Here is a 16,634-nt window from a genome sequence, read left to right as displayed (position 1 = left end):
TTCCAACCCACTTTTACTTCTGCCTCCAGCTGCAGCGTGTTGTTCTTGGCCTGTGCATGCAAACGGAGGAGCAAACAGTTTTGCTATAGAAATCAGGCATGCACTCGGACGGTTTCATGCACTCGGACGGTTTCATGCACTCGGACGGTTTCGTGCACTCGGACGGTTTCGTGCACCGGCTGCAGAGCAGAAGCGAAGCACTTTCTGTGCATTCGCCTGATTCATCGTGGACCGTTTATTCGAGCTCAGCCGAGTCATGCTGGTTCTGTATAGATGACAGAGTCTCTGAAACATGTAGAAATAATCCTAGATGAAAATGTTTTGCCTTATTAAATCGGTCGTCTCCAGCTTTATTTTGAAGTTGCCTGAAAATCAGTGACGTTACAGCTTTAAGAGATGAAGCTCAGCCTGGACAGATCCAGGCTAGATTTTTCCACTTGATTCCGGTATTGAAAGTATCAGGATGGGATGTCGATTTGTTCCTTTAATACCGTGATATCAAAAGCGTCACGCCTCCTTTCGTGCAGCCATGTGGTTTTCATTCCACTGCACTTGCTCCTTGTGTGTGACATCACTCAGAGGTGCAATGCAACATGTGTCGTTAAGCATGTGAATTTCATTCATGTGTTTGTTTGTTTATGTATTGGTGGTTATGGGAACGCTCGAATTGACTCGCAAGATCTTTTCTTACTTCCTGCATTTAGTGGGATAGACTTTCTCTGCTGCATAAACCTGGTAAGAAGCACGTTACTTAATTAGCTTGATACTGTGAGGACATCTTCACCATCAAAGTGAATCCATTCAGCTAAAGTGAATGGAAACTGTTACTGGAGGAGCCAAAACACAATGTTACAGAAGACAGTGGAAAGCCAGAGTGTTTCCAACATGCCCTCTTCTGACGCATCCGTCCAAGTGACAAATTCATTATTTGGCTGCCGTCGTTGCCCACATCTAGTGCTCTTGTAATTTGCAGTGCATGAGTGACTTGCGCCATGCTGTGTGGAAAAAATTTGCCTGGTATTACATTAATAATGTGCAATGAAAACAAATACAATTCCACTGTTGACTTTAATAAATGAACAAAGTTTCCACATCGCGTTTGATGTGACTCGAAGAAAGTAATTACACAGCTTTCCTCCAAGATTCGTGTGAGCACATAATTGGATTTTCCAATGCAGCCGTTGGACTAGTTGAAGTATTGAAGTGTATTTTCCTCTGTTGTGGGAGTTAAAAAGCACGTCAAAGTCAAACAATGGTTTCCCCATTGTTTTGACATGAAAACACTGTTGTCCTATTTGTGAAATCCTCACTACAGTCTGTCGGTTTCACAACAGACTGCGGAGCTCGTCGGCACAGCGCGCGCTGCCTTTTAAATGTGCAACGCATCAGAATGAATCAAGTCAGGATTGTAGCTGTTAACCCAGTTTGAACAGATGCCGTCTTTTCTTATTGGTCTCTCATTATGATGCTCGCTCAGATACAGAGCAACAGAAAACATCGTCTTGTGTCTTCTGGTTCGGTGTCTCTGGGCCACAGCGATCTGTGCCTTAGCACTGTTAAATAATTACAAGGTTATCAGTCAATAGATTTATTTATCTGCTGAATAAAAGCACCTTGTATCATGCCGATCTTGTGACAGTGTTTATCTTGCCACCTCGAGCAAAATAAACAAGAGTCTTTTACCTCCTGACTCTGGTTAAATGTTTCACAAGGATCCCGATGAAACGTTTTAGGTTGTGTTGGAGGTTAGATAATCTTTTACCCTTTGCTTCTGTAATGTTTTTACATATCTGTGGTTCAGTATAAGAAAATCCATTAGTTTACACATTTACACCGGAGAACGCTGCCCTGGCCTTTAAGTACATATCTGCTCAAGGACATTGCAGAGGAAACATCTACAGTTTCCAAGCTGGATGTAAAGTTTTCCGTGCGCTCTAGCATTTTGTTTCTCTTAAGGTGACCATTTGATTGAAATGCTAAATAATAGTAACCGACTTCAGTCTCATATCTCATGTAGGGAGGTGAAGTTTGACTTTTAGAAAAGCAGAAAGAATCTGGACACCTGGAAGTCCTGGGCTCTGTTTGCTTTTTCTAAACTATCCTGCTTCTGGCCATATCTGATTTAGTTATTTGCAGTGTTATAAGGAAATACGGCACAATCGTTTGAGTCAGAGTATCCAGAAATATTCACATGACCATGGGATGCCAGATGTAACAGGACCTTTTTTTAAATTTTGGCATTTTATAATCCTTTTGCCAGGAAGAGTATTTAGAAAGCTTCTCGTGTCGGTGCCCTGAAACGCTGGAATGAGAATGAATGAAATTGGCTATAATAATTATAATGTCAGCTATTCCGTATTTTACAGTTCTACAGTTTTCCTGAGTATCCGTACATTTTGCAGCGTCGATGAGACAAATATGCGGTTTCACGTCAGCGTTGTCAAACTTTAGCCACACTTTTCTTACTTTCCATAAACCACAGCATCAAAGGATTAATCAAGAAAATGACAACTAGATGAAAATAACCGTGGTTTGCAGTTCTGCATTCTTGTGCAGTTCTGCGTGTTGCACACGAGCAGCATTGTTTCCATCGTCCAACTTTTATCTCCGGCGCTGCGATGATGAGCTGGACGTTTAACTGTCGCTGTCCTCCACGTCTGTCTGGCCCGCTGCCACACCAATAAAGGTGTTAGGCAGCCCGAGGTCAAGCTGCATGCTTTTCCTTACTGCGAACACGCGGCCATCTGTCAGAGCCTGCGCGATGCTCTTAGCGCCGCTTCACCCTCACCTCTGCCACACATGCAGCGAAACACAAATGTTTAACCACATAATCAGGTGCACGCCATCCTGTTTCACAACAAACTCATTGTCCTCTGTGACTGAGGCCCTCGTGCAGGAATTGTACAGCAGCCGCACAGAATACATGAGCTACGACTTGTGATTCATTTCACTCATTTATCATTTTGTGTCTGATAGGAATAAGCATCAATATTCCTCAATGCTACACCTTTTTTCTTTTTCCAGTCAGATCATTTTTTCTTGGCCGTCTTGAGATAATTTGTTTTTGGCTTCTAATAAAATGGGACCATATTTCAAATCTGTCCCGCTCTTTCCTTCATCTCCTGCCTCTTACCCTCTTTCCTTACAGCAGGATTTAGCATATCAATGGCGGATTAGTTCGTTTAACAAAAGCTTACTACTGCAAAGCCCCTTTCCACTTGTCTTTCCAGCCTGACTTGTGGACCTCACACAGCTTCTCCTCGCCGGGGTCTTTGGTGTACGTGTGTGGTCGCGGCTGCTCGGCTGAATGGACTCTCGTTCGAAGATGACAAAAGACGTGCTTAGTCACTACGGGCTTCGGAAATGTATGCAGCAGCATGTGTGGGTGATGGTGTGTAAGGACGTATATGTGCACAGGCACACGCTGGAGGTGAATGGTTTCTTTTTACATGCGGGAAGGAGAGAATGTATAAATGCAGTGCTTTATACGTCCATCCACCCGCAGGTCGGCCTTCGGCTTTCCCTCTATGCCTGCGATCAGAACAACAAACTGTTAAAACGTTGTCCTAAACCTGCCAGTCTATTGTTCTTGTACCATAGGCTTCCTCTTACTTTAGTAGGGCATGGAAAAAAGTAATGTCCTCTGCCCTCGGAGCTGCTATGTTCTTGCCTGCAGATGCTCTGGAATGGGACTCATTCTGTACAGTGGAAAGTGCTGCACGAGGAGCCAAGAGGAGGTAACTCAAGCTGGCTAGATATGGGCATCAACCTCAGCTTTTGTGTGTGCGTGTGTTTGTGTGTCCAAGTGCAGGCGTGTCAGGCGGGTGGAGGAAAACCCTACCGTGACACTGCAGCCGGCTCAGGAAGGATGTCCCCCTCCTCCCGCCTTTGGTGCTGATGGTTTGAGCCATACAGCATTAATCACCTGAAAGCGTGACAGGATTAGGATGTAGATATGTCAGCTGAGGCATCGAGCTGGAAAGGTTTCGTTCTACAGTCGCGTGCCTTGTTTTTACACTCTGAGCAAACTCAGCTTCTCATGCAGTTTGAATATAACTGAAATAGTCTTCATATATGGATTATGTTGCCACGTAGTTGTTGTTGTGAGGTCAGTGCACAGGTTTACGTCATGACTGAGCAGGAGTAGGGATACAAATAGAAATACATTTGTCATTCATGGAGTCATGGGGAAAATTAGCCCAGCGTGCAATAAGGAGGGAGGCGTCTGTCCTGACAGGTAGTCAGCCAACGAGAGTGTTAACGTGTGAGCAGCAAGCATTTTGTGCAAAAGTGGAACATCTGGAGAACAGGAAGAGAACATCCAGGCTGTCGCTGCACATGCTACAACTTCTTTTGTTCTGATGATTCCCAGTTTGATCAGACAGGTTCCAGATGGTGCTGCATGCTGGATCAAAATCTAATGGTGCTTTTCTACGCTGATAAGCCCACCTCCAACACCATGGGATGAAATGCAGCCAGAAACCATGACAGCGCCTCCACCGTGCTTTACAGACACTGACTGTTGTAGCTCTCTCCTGACCTCCCCTTCCACTGAGTCGTTTCCGATGAAAGTCTCATCTCTCAGGTCCCGTGTCTGGTCTTTACTGGGCTTTATTTTTATTTATTCATAAGCACATGACCTTCAGATACTGTTGAGCTGCTGTAGGTAGGTTTTTAAGCCTGCCTGCTGTTTCATCTTTTGTCCTCCACTTGTTGTTTCCTTTCATGTTTTTAAGGACACATTTCACACCATCCTGAGATACTCCAGGTTTTCAGCAAATAGCTCCAAAAACTATTTGTTTGACTTAAGTTGTGTTATCTTTATCATTTTCCATAGATTCAGATGAAGACATGAGAACAAATGATGCGTACTAAGTCCATTTCTTGATTTAGGCGCTCTTTTTATGCTCGAATGATTGTGTGGTGCTTTAACAAGGAAACTATAACGTTCCGGTGAAAATGGACTGAAAATGGGAGAAAAAGCAGCCAATGTCATAATAAAATGAAAGGGAATCAGGGGTGGCTCAAGACTTTTGCACACTACCATATTTGAAAATTTTTGTTATTAGAAGACATTTAATTTTTTCTTGGAATGAGCCTGTTGAAAGTGCATGAATGCTTTTGTAAGCACCCCACTGTTGGGCCTTTCAGTGGAAGAAACCATTGCCGTATAATTTCCCCTGGGGGACACTGTTCCCCTCCACAGCGGGAGTTCCGAGTGCATGTTGGGGGCAGGGGTCCAGCTCCTTTATTACAATACATCTGTATTCCACTGCTGACTGAAGCACCATCGGTTATCGGTTGCTTTGCAGAATTTAAATTTTTACCTTTAGGCATTTCATCCTTCTGGCTTAGTTGACACAAGTCATGTGATACACTCGTGATTTCCCCAGGCCATCAATCTGTCTCGCTTTCTCTCTCTCTCTGTGTTTCTTGGCAGTTATAAGCCACCAGGTGTCTTATGTGTCCTGTGCCTAGACACTGTACCAACCCCTGGTACTCCCAGGACACAGTGGCATTGTTCTGTGTGGCCCATTGAATGTGACCCTGGTTCAGGGGGAAACAGCTGGTGGATTCTTCAGTACCAACCTACTTGGCATCAAGGCTGGGCTCTTGCCTTGGCGTTAAACTACAGCGTCACAGTTCCCAATCCGTGTAGGGACAGCTTTGAAAATTCATTGAGGGTCGCTGGACTTTTTCCGCCGTGTCAGGTGTGCAGATGTGTTGTTATGCTGCGCAGGTTCCTGGTATTCAAAGCGCATTTCTCCTTTGAGCTTTGAAAAGTCTGAGCAAAGAGGAGAGATCCTTGCCAAGTAGATGTTCAGTAAGTTTCACTTTGATTTGACCTTTTGATGGCGTTTCCTCCTTTTAACTCATTCACTGCCATTGACGTCTATAGCCGTCAATGGCAGTGAATGAGTCAATGGGTTTAACTCATTCACTGCCAGCCATTGGCAGTGAATGAGTTAAACACGACAGATGTGCTGCAGAGCCACAGCACGACAACACTGGGCAAACTCTGCCGTTTCGCCGCATGGACAGTGGATATTTTCATTATAGGCCTATCCCTGTGACAAGAACATGGCTTTCTAAGAGGTTATGGGCTGCCCTCACCACAGGAAGTGACTCAGTATTGACTGGCGCTGCACTTCCTGTATGCTGATTCTTCTGAACTCCTCTCAGGATGTTTACCTCCTCCTTCTCCCCGTCTACCTCTCCCACCCTCTACCCCGCCCCTTTCCCTGGTCATGTGACTTTATGTCGCACACTCAGCTGCAGTTCACGACCAGCTTGTCAAGGTTTGTTTTGGTCAACACGCTGTGAGCGGTGATAGCTGCTGTTGGGCGTTTTAGACACGCTTGAATAAAGGTGATTCATCTTTTTGTAGAAAGCTGCTCAAATCCAGCGGAAACACTTCAACAGCTAAAGCAGACACATCATCGATTCGTCTTAATAGATGACTCAGAAAACTCAAAGTGCACAATGCAGAGCACACGGGTTTAAATGCAAGCCACTCGTTTTGAATTAGTCTGTACTGAATTATTCCAAGTATATAGTGTCGATTACTCTGAGGGAGGAAAGGGGCTCTCTTCCTGAGCCACTGGGTTCACAATACTGCACACAAGCGGTGATGTAAGCTGCTGGAAATGACATAATGTGAGTGTGTGTGCGTGCTTGAAAAAGAATCAAGACAACTGGCTGATCCATACCTTTTTAAATGCTCTGTATTAGATTTGAGCCACTGCAGAGCATAACCATAAATGTCCACGTACTGGGCATCGCGTCTCGGGACATTTAACTTTACCGGTATTCGTTATGCCTACAATTAAACTTGCTTATTTCTTTTTGTTGTATCTCCCTTTCCCTCTAGTTCCCGGAGTGCGGCTTCTTTGGCATGTACGACAAGATCCTGCTATTCCGCCACGACTTAAACGATGAGAACATCCTGCAGAGGCTGACTGCAGCTGAAGACATCCATGAAGGAGACCTCATTGAGGTGGTGCTTTCTGGTATGCAAAGCAGTCTGATGTCATTTTGCACCTTACCGTAAATGTGTTTGTACAGTGTATGCACATTTTCCATCCTCTAATTTAAGAAGTCAAAATAGCATTAAGTGAAATGTTAGTTGGCATATTTGTAAAGGAAAAAAGACATTCTAGAGCTGCGCTGTTGAAGAGTAGAAAATAAAACTTCCCAGTTCAGATTAGTTATCCAGATAGTTTAGCTTACGGCCACATTCAGGTGCGAGCTACATGTGGACTGATTTTAATTAAATGCAGCTGCAGACAAAGAGTGTTACAGTTTGAGCCACTGACAGTTTTTTCATGCAAAAGCACAGGTCAGTTATTCGATGACTGGACTCAAACATAATTATTTTACTGCACTTCTTCTGTTCGGTGTCTATGCAGAATTAATGTATAATTACTGAGCTTGTGCCTGATTTGCATATTTAGTGATCGTATTTAGCCTTAATACGATGATGCTATCTGTTACTTACATTTTTTTTTTACCTTAAATACTGCTTTTAAGAAAAAATGTGTGTAATTTTACAGCTCATAACTCTAAATACAGAGGCTCATTATCCAAGGCAGATATCTCACATCCATCCAAGCTCCGCAGCGTTATTTCTGTTTATATTCTCGGGATTTCGAAGGGTTTGTAGAGCTTTTATTCAGAGACGGATTCACTGAACATTCTGTTCCTAAAAACATGGTGGAAACTATTTTTCCTGCCTTTTGATATCATTTTTTATTTATGAGCGATAAAATGAGATTTTTTAAATCTTAAATTCAACAAAGGAAACCAAAAATTTTGAGCTTGGCTTCATCCAGTGTTCATATTTCTGTTTTAGGAAAATATCTAAACGTGTCTTGTTTGCAGCTTAGACATCAGCGTATTGAGTGGTTTTAATAGGACGGATGATTGTCTTAGCATACGTGATAAACTGCTTTACTTGTGGTATATGTTGGAAGTTGTGACCCATTTACCTGCAGTGACTCCCCTAATATAAACCCAGCAGCAGACTTGTTCATGTATTTAGAGGATTATACTATAAACCAAATTCTTCTAAATCTGGCAGCGCACTTCCTCCAATTTGCCCAGTTTTTTCAGTCTTTTCTTATATACAAACTGTGATACAGTGCAGTGTGTTTGCTGGCACAGTGTTGCTGCTGTTTTAGACTTCTAGACTTCCAAAACAGGAGAAAAATGAATATAAAACTCCTCCGAGCAGTATAAACCACGTGTTTGCAAAGTCTAAACAATTGTCTGAAAGTAATACGCTTCAAGTATTCGAGTCAGCTTATTTTTTTTAAATTTTGGGCCCAGCCGTCGTTGCCACACCTTCATAAACACGGTCTTTTGTGTCTTGTTCGGGGGTCCCGTTGGGGCTGAGATGCTTGTTGTGAGCGTCCGCTGTGCTCTCCCAAAATAAATATTAGTCTTGAGTAATTTTCTGTCATTAGTGAACGAATACAAGCAGACAGTCCTCTCAAACACTTGCTTTCTGTGTGACATTTGAGTTTTTTCTTTCCATAATTTTCCACCTTTGCAAAACTACACAGGTGCTCGGTTTTTCTTTGTTATTTCCTGCGATGAATGAGCCGGCTTCCTCTGCGGTGCTGAGACCAACAAATGGCTTAGGATATCTGTTCTGCTCCAATCTGTGCTGCTGCTCCATCTGCCTCCACTGGGAAGCACCTGACACCACCTGTGCCGAGTTCCCCCCTCTCTCCTGGGCTGACAGTATTGTTTGCAGGGATTTAGTCAGGGGATGATTGTATAGTTTCAGGATCTGAGGATACTTCAGGCTGAGGAATGTAGACTAAAGACTGGAGAACTTCCTTCTTTTTGTTTCTGTCTGTGTTTGTCTTGTGCTCTCTTTTGTGTCAGTCTCTGTGGCTCGCAATTCCCTCCCCGCTTTCTCTCGTTCTAATCCCCCCCCTACCTGAACAAATCCGTCTGCAGGTGTTAGCGCCAACAGTGGAGCCAGGCGATTTATAACCTGAGACATACCTGCTGAAAACGGCTGTAGAAGATCTCAGATTTGCTACACATGGACACATGCTTCATCTCACAATCTGTGAACGCGACCTTCTTTTTGAGAGGCGCTTTGCATGTCGGACGCTTGATCTTTGCGTGTGAAACACAACCTTTTCCCACCGCGCAGTTTCTCTCTCGTCCTCGTCTCCATTCAGTTTTTCCTCGGCGAGCTTGTTTTTGGATTGCGCGGCTGTGGGAGAAGGACGGTCTGAATATCTCCTTCTCTGCAAGAAGCAGGCAGAAGTGGCTTTTTCTTGGCTGCGAGCTCAAAGAAAAAGGCTTGTTTTTCCTGCAGTAAGTGATTGTAGTAGACCCGCGGAGTGTAAACACGCTCTGATGTGCGGGGCGGCCCTATGCAGCGGACGCTGCGCAGGCCATCTCGGCCCATGAGGTTTGAGGTTTGGCCTGACCGAGTGTCCCTTTGTTCTCTTTCTCACTCCTCCTAAATTCCCACCCACTTTCACAAGCCCCTTATTCACCGCCACGGGCCGCGTGAAATTGATATTTTACAACACCTTCTGCTTGTCATAAATATAACTAACTTGTTTTTGTGAGATGGAAACTTTTGACTCCGAATGGAAACTCGGTGCCTCCGAGCGAACAGATAGCACATTCATGCGAGCCCCGCCGCTCGTGAGAAGCGCTCTGAAAAACAACGTGTCGAGTTTATGTTTGGAGTTGTTTGATACTTATTAGCACGATAACCATTACGTAACACTGTGACTGCTAAGAAGTGGCCAGTTGTTTTGCAGACGCGTGTGCAGAAAGCTCATGAAGGCTGCCTTTCATGTGTCTGTGCGAGAAAGCTGTGCGCGCCTCTCGACATGTGACCTCGCTGAGCTCTTTCTCCTCTTCTTCCCAAACTGCCAACATCACCCCACCAGCCGCTGTAGTTCTCAACAGCCGCCCCGAATTGTCTCAGATCTTTAATATTCCTGCAAATGTCTGTAAATATTTTCCATTCCAGGGATTATGACATCAAAATGTTCGCTTTCCCATTTGACCTGTCCTGCATTCTTTGCTCAAATTAAGAGATCGGATTCGTTTAACCAACTGCCTTTTTGTTTCCTCCCGTCTTTACTCATATCAGATGCTGCTTTTAAGCAAAGGACGTTTCACATTTGTTTTTTTAAGCTGAAAATGCCTTTATCGGCAAACACAACGAAATGGCGTTGGCACATTTGCTGCTTAACCCAAGAGTAAATATTAACCGTCCCCTCGCTGGTCACTGCTGCCACATAAGTGGCTGCATAGGAACAGAGAAGGCACAGTCACACACTCAGGGATATTTGGCAGCATGAGCCTTATCTTACTCATCTTCACATCTTTGATGATTCACAGCCGTGATTAGCCAAGTCTTGTTGCGACAAACTCACTGTGTCTCATTTGACACAGAAATGTGGAAAAGATGAAGACAAATAAGAGAGAAACAGAAAGAGAGACATATTCACGGCTCTGCTGATTCGATATTCGGTTCTTAATAACAAACAGGAATAAAATGCATGTCTCTGGTGTCTTATGGGCGTGCCCTATCACTCGATCACGCTCGTGTGGTGCAGATGTGATGCCCTCTACTGCAGCAGTGAGACATAGCATCCGTGTTTATGTGCAGCAAGTGGAGCGTGTAGAGTAGATCTTCCCTGTGCAAGCTCACATGCACCTACTTACTTACATTAAAAAAATGTATTCAAAAATATTTATTCTTCATCTTTAATGATTTTCTTTAGATTAGAAGTTTCTTTGTGAACTTTTCTATTTTCTATCTTTACTCAAACAACCTCTGCTTTTTGTTTCTAGCTCAAGCCACAGTTGAAGATTTCCAGATCCGACCCCATGCCCTTTACGTCCACTCCTACAAGGCCCCCACCTTCTGCGACTACTGTGGCGAGATGCTATGGGGTCTCGTTCGGCAGGGGCTTAAATGTGAAGGTTAGACGCTCGCGCACACAGTGGCACTCACACTTGGATCAATTCTACCAAATTCCCAAGAACTTGGCCTTTATCTGCACCTTCCTTTTTATTGCATCCGCACTCAAACACAGATCCAAAAACACACCACATATCTGACCTTGTAACTGTATCAGGGAGATATAGAGGCAAACAAGAACAATGTGGCGCAGGCACAGTAGCCGTTGAAATGCTTGACATTCAGATCCCAGTGGACTCATGTCGCGCTCGCTTTCCTTACATTTTTTCACATTGTTGAATCATACTTGAAATATGTTCCTGTGTTTTCGTGTCAAGTTCTCCGCTGACAGCGAATTAAGTTTAAAGAGAGAAGATTTATTCACCAGTGAAACATTCCTGGCCATAAATTCTCGTACTAAGCCTGTTTATCAGCAGGACCATCTTGTGGCTGATTTGCAAAATGAGACGTTTCTTCACTGCATTTCTTACAATGATGTCATCTTTCCATGATTTCGGTAACTAATGTGATCTGTTTTTTTGCTTTATTAAGGATGTGGGCTAAACTACCACAAGCGCTGTGCCTTCAAGATCCCAAATAACTGTAGTGGTGTGAGGAAGAGGCGACTGTCCAATGTTTCACTGCCTGGACCATCTCTCTCTGTCCCCCGACCTTTACCTGCTGAAAATGCAGTGGTTGTCCTGGATGAGGTAAGCTCGGATTGCTGTGAGTGTGACTGGATGAAGGTGCTCAGACAGAAAAAGAGCAGCGTAGAGGAATTTTAGTAGCTGCGAATTCTCTGAACAGAAGGGAAAATGTGAGGATTACTGTTTTATCCATATGTAAAATGAACTCACTGAAGCGTTGTCTTAAATGGAAAAAATGAAGACAAATGAGGGAGAAGCAGGAAGAGAGACATATTCGGAGCAAGTATGTGTGGCAGGCAATCCACATGCAGCTCACAGGCTCTGCCTCCACTGTTAAATGTTTCTAAACTTATCAAATGTGGCTCTTTTCCACGAGTGAACCTCCTGGGCCCTGTTGTAGAATACCACTGATGCAGAAAATTGAATTGTGCTGCACAGAGCTCTGTAGAGAGATCCTCAGCGAGGTCTTACGAAACCGTTTTTGCATAAGCCCACACTGAGATATTCCCCTCTTGTCTTTGTCTCTCCAAAAGGTCACCAGGAAATGTAATTATGTTAATGACATTAAAAGTCCATAGAAGTCCAAGTTTATGTATCTGCTCACTTGTTGGCAAAAAGTGAAGAAAACTCCATTCCTGACAGATTCCAGACTGCTCCATTTATCCACCAAAAAATCACAACTAAACTCTAATGTGTGGCAAGAGTGACAAATCTGATCGTCTGTTTGGACCAATAGAAGCGCAGACACTACTCACTTTTTTCTTTGATGTCTTTTACTCACATGTCATTACTCACTCTCTTTGTCTGTCACTCACATACTCCCTCTGAGGCTCTTCTACCTCTGTTTTTATCTTATTTATTTATCTTTCCTCTTTCGCTTCATTCCTGCATATGGTTTTTAATTCTTCCGAATACCCCCCGTCTTCCCCTTTTCCCATCCAACCCCAGCAGCAGAGGTCCCATCAGGAGGCAGGGAAGCGCATCCCGTCCTGGAGCGGCCGGCCTATTTGGATGGATAAGATGGAAAAGACACGGGTTAAGGTGCCACACACGTTCGCCATTCACACCTACACTCGTCCTACTATCTGCCAGTACTGCAAGCGTCTGCTCAAAGGTCTCTTCCGCCAGGGCATGCAGTGTAAAGGTAGGCTGACCAATGAAGATTCCGCTACAGAGGACGTGGAACAGCAGCGCTTTACCATAACTATCATAACATTTTGTTTCCTAGACTGCAGATTCAACTGCCATAAGCGCTGCGCTTCAAAGGTACCAAGAGACTGTTTAGGTGAGGTGGACTTCAATGGAGGTAAGTTCTACATCATCTTTCAAACTGACAGTTGTTTATTTCTCATATTTGTAATTCTAATAAAAGTTCTTGTGCAGAGCCAGCGAGCCCTGGGCCGGACTCAGACACTACCATGGATACAATGGAGGTAGACAGTAATTACATGGATTGTGGCAGAGGGATGGATGATCCAGATGAACCATCCACTCCGGATGAGAGGATGTTTGAAATGGACTCGCCGTTGCTGGACAGGGAGAAGGATGAAGAGCCCATCAAGACTATTAGGTATGAACATACTGGTTAATCCAGGCCAGCTGTAGCCCAAAACTGCAGTTGTTTACATTTGATGTTCCATGGAGACTAAGAGGCACCAGTGACACCAGGGACAAGGACGACTGCTTAACTCTTTCCTTCATAAACACGACATCTGGCGACCTCACCTGTACGCTGACCAGTTTTGCCACCTGAGTTCATGTCAGTAAAGTTGTTGTTTGGGGACCATTAGGATAGTTTGTGGGTTTTTTCAAGGGATAGAAATCAGCCTCACTAACTTCTTTGTTCTCTAGGCAGCCCTTACATAGAACAGACACCGCTCAGTTCAGAAAAGAGCTTCAAGGATTATTCCTAGAAGACAAGTCAGACACGGGATTAAAAAGAAGAGCTAGGGTGGATTGGCCAATCAGGTGGCTAATCTATCAGCTGATGTGGGATGAATGTCAGAGTTCATGCAAACTACCCAGTCCTGGTTTCTGATGTCATTTTTGTATTTTTGTTCTACTCTACTGTAATCGAACAATTGAGTAAAAAGGGATCAGAAACAAGAAGAGGAGGGGAAAACATTCAATGTTGCTACTCTGATCTAAACTGGGGAATTTGGGGTTATTTTTTAACTACTAGGTCTAACGCTCCAACTCCTCTGTTTATTCTCCAGCTGCAGCAGCAGAGTCTGATGTTTCCTAGAGTGTTACGTAAAACATAAAAAAAGCGCTTCACTTCGTATGAGGGATGTCTCAGGAAGTACCTGCTGTGCTCTGAATAGTGTTTCGTTAATGAAATCATAACTCTAAGAGAGTTACGGTAATTGTGATAATCATCACTAAATTAAAAAAAACCTCCTTTTATGTTTGCAGCCCCTCCACTAGCACCAACATCCCTCTGATGCGGGTGGTCCAGTCCATCAAACACACCAAGAGGCGGAGCTCCACGGTGGTGAAGGAGGGCTGGATGGTTCATTACACGAGCAGGGACAACCTGGTAAGACTGATAACCCCAAAGCCCAACAGAGGAGCTTAGCCTGAAACGGCTCTGCCCTAAATGTATGCTGGGGAAACTGTTCACATGTGCTGAAATCAGCACACGAGGTATTTTCCTTGTGAAATAAAATTTTGAACTTCCGTAATATTGGTAGGTGGTCCATATTTTGCCACTAGGACTAACTCGGGGTTTCCATTTAACAGCGGAAGAGGCATTACTGGAGGCTGGACAGCAAAAGCCTGAGTCTCTTCCAGAACGACACCGGAGCCAAGTTCTACAAAGTAAGATTAAAACTATTATTTGTGCCGTGTTCTTGGAAAACCACGGCTTCAGCTCGATCTGGTGCGACGAACTATTATTCATAAGAATATCAGAAAAGCTGCAGCGTCCAGTCTGTGCAGAGTTATATCATGAAAATCCCCACAGTGCTTAGACAGAATTCACCCGCTCTACTGTCTTATGATTCAAACGTGTCATTTAGGAAAGATCTGTTTTCATATTCAGGTATAAAGGCTGTCTGTCATGCTTATGAGTGATATGTAAATAAAATCTACCCGGTGGCAGCCGCGTGACTCAGCTGAAGGCTGCCGCTTCACAACTGTAAACTACCCTGTGGTCACTTCGTCCCACTGAAATTCCCCCTGTGGTTTTTCACAATGCCGCCTGGTCTCTTCGCTGCGTGAAGTGAAAGGGTCGCAGTCTCGGAGTTTCTGCGTTTCATCATCCTCAGTATCACTAACAGCAGAGATGGGACATTTAAATGGGGTTTTGAAGAAAATGTCAGACTGCGTCTGTCACACAAAAGAGTTTTGATTAGCTCTTATTTTAGGGAAGAGAAAACATTTCTAAAAAGTCACGCTGCAAGCTGTTGAATGCTGGCTTTGATTCTTTTTCTAATCCTCAGTGTTCGCTTTGAGTGAAATGTGAAGATTTAAACGTGTAAATGGAGTTGAGGAGAATATGTGTGACACTTCCCTCTCGGTGGCAGCGCCGTAGTCAGTCATTACGCCGCCACAGGGGCTTAATAGCACAGTAATTACACAGTGAGGCCTGGGGGAGGGAAGTACAGGCTGCAAGGTAAAGACTTCCACATGTGTGTCGTGTGTGCTGTGTAGGATGGAGTGTGTAATTATCTTATTGTTCTTCTCGCTTTGTGCGTTTTGAGACTTTAACACCTCTTCGAATTGTGGTCAGAGGTATGTTGCAACAGGGCGCTGAGTAGGACGCGGCAGAGTTTCCACTTCGGTTGAGCGAGTCTCAAACAGGTGGTCTCGCTCACAGCTCTGCTTATTGTCCTGCCTGCCTTCTTTTTGTTTTGGAAAAACTGTATTCCTTCCCCCTTCTCTCCCAATTATTCTGTCACACCCTGCGTCCCCGGCCACTAAATCCTCGGAGAGGAAACCTCAGCGGGGACCGACTCCTCGGGTGTGTTTACAGGGCAGCTTTATGTGGTTCTTTATTATCAACTTGGCACTCAGCTATGTTTAAAAGCTTCAGGAGGCTAATTGAAGGCTTGCTGTAAATCTCCTTTTTATGCTCCAAAGTTTGGTCTTTGCCTCTTGCTTCAGAGCAGAGGATTTTTATCTGGGACAGATAACATGAAATTATTTCCTGTAGTATTTTGGGGGGAGGGGGTCTTCTACCGAAACCACTGCTTCTCCATGAGCTCCGCTGGTATCCGGAAAGCCGTCTGCCTCGAGCTCTTTCCTTTCATTCCTCCCCAGTTTCTAGCCTGCTGCTCATCAGTGTGTGGCCGCCGTCCTCCCCACTCCCCTTTTCTTTATACCTCCAATCTGATTAGTGGTGGTCGCGTGGTGGCTCGCTCGCCAGGCATGGCAGCCATTTTCACCATTTGGAAGCCATAACAGCTCCTCGTTTGAAGATGAGACCCCTGTACTTGTGGCTTTCTCTGAAGAAGCTTTCATGGGGTGAGGGGGCTTCTCCCTGTCACAGTATCACACACGCCCACTCACAAACGACCCCGTGGAGGAACAGTAGTTGCTTGGTCTTTTGTCATGGTGGCTAGTGGTAGCGCCAGCGCCTCGTGCTCAGATGGGGCCTCTTGCTGGCCCTGCCTTGTAATCAGGGAACCGCTTGAGCCGCCGCAGAGCGCGCTCACGTGACCAGGCCCTGCTAACCACAAGCACTTCATCCGATACTGTGTGGTGAGCCACGCAGAGCAGACGGCGTGCGCCTCTTTGAGCCCCCATTGGTTGGAAATTGTCTGTATTTGTAATTTCGGCCCTCCCTCCCACCTTTGATTTGACAGTGAGTTAGACGGGCGAGGGGGGGACTTTTAAAGTGTAGTGCGGCTCCACTTTCTGTTTGTGCTCACAAGTCAAGCGAAGAGGAAGGCAGAAAGTTAGAGCGGGGACGACTGAGTGCGGCGTGTGTGTGAGTGTTACTTCCTCTGTCTTTACCTTTTGTGTATCATTGCTTAATTGTGGATTTGCTCATTTAGTAGCATGATATGTTTTTGATTGAAGAAAGTATTTTTTCA

The 16,634-nt window shown here is 44.6% G+C and overlaps 1 protein-coding gene across 2 annotated transcripts in view; it reads left to right on the top strand.

Moving 5' to 3' along the window:
- prkd3 (protein kinase D3) overlaps window positions 1–16,634 on the top strand; it is a 34,722-nt gene that overhangs the window by 11,700 nt on the left and 6,388 nt on the right. The window contains exons 3-10 of one of the 2 annotated variants that reach the window (XM_005738982.2): window positions 6,872–7,010; window positions 10,840–10,971; window positions 11,501–11,658; window positions 12,547–12,739; window positions 12,824–12,901; window positions 12,979–13,165; window positions 14,011–14,134; window positions 14,338–14,415. In XM_005738982.2, coding sequence (XP_005739039.1) covers window positions 6,872–7,010; window positions 10,840–10,971; window positions 11,501–11,658; window positions 12,547–12,739; window positions 12,824–12,901; window positions 12,979–13,165; window positions 14,011–14,134; window positions 14,338–14,415 — 1,089 coding nt within the window. Of the gene's footprint in view, window positions 1–6,871; window positions 7,011–10,839; window positions 10,972–11,500; window positions 11,659–12,543; window positions 12,740–12,823; window positions 12,902–12,978; window positions 13,166–14,010; window positions 14,135–14,337; window positions 14,416–16,634 lie in introns of both variants that reach the window. The other variant, XM_005738981.2, reaches the window with a different exon arrangement.

The sequence above is a fragment of the Pundamilia nyererei genome, unplaced genomic scaffold (genome assembly GCF_000239375.1).
Source record: "Pundamilia nyererei isolate P.nyererei 1_Seehausen unplaced genomic scaffold, PunNye1.0 scaffold00088, whole genome shotgun sequence".
Taxonomy (NCBI): Eukaryota; Metazoa; Chordata; class Actinopteri; order Cichliformes; family Cichlidae; genus Pundamilia; species Pundamilia nyererei.
Note: the sequence above shows the minus strand (reverse complement) of the source record. Positions and strands in the feature narration are given on the sequence as shown.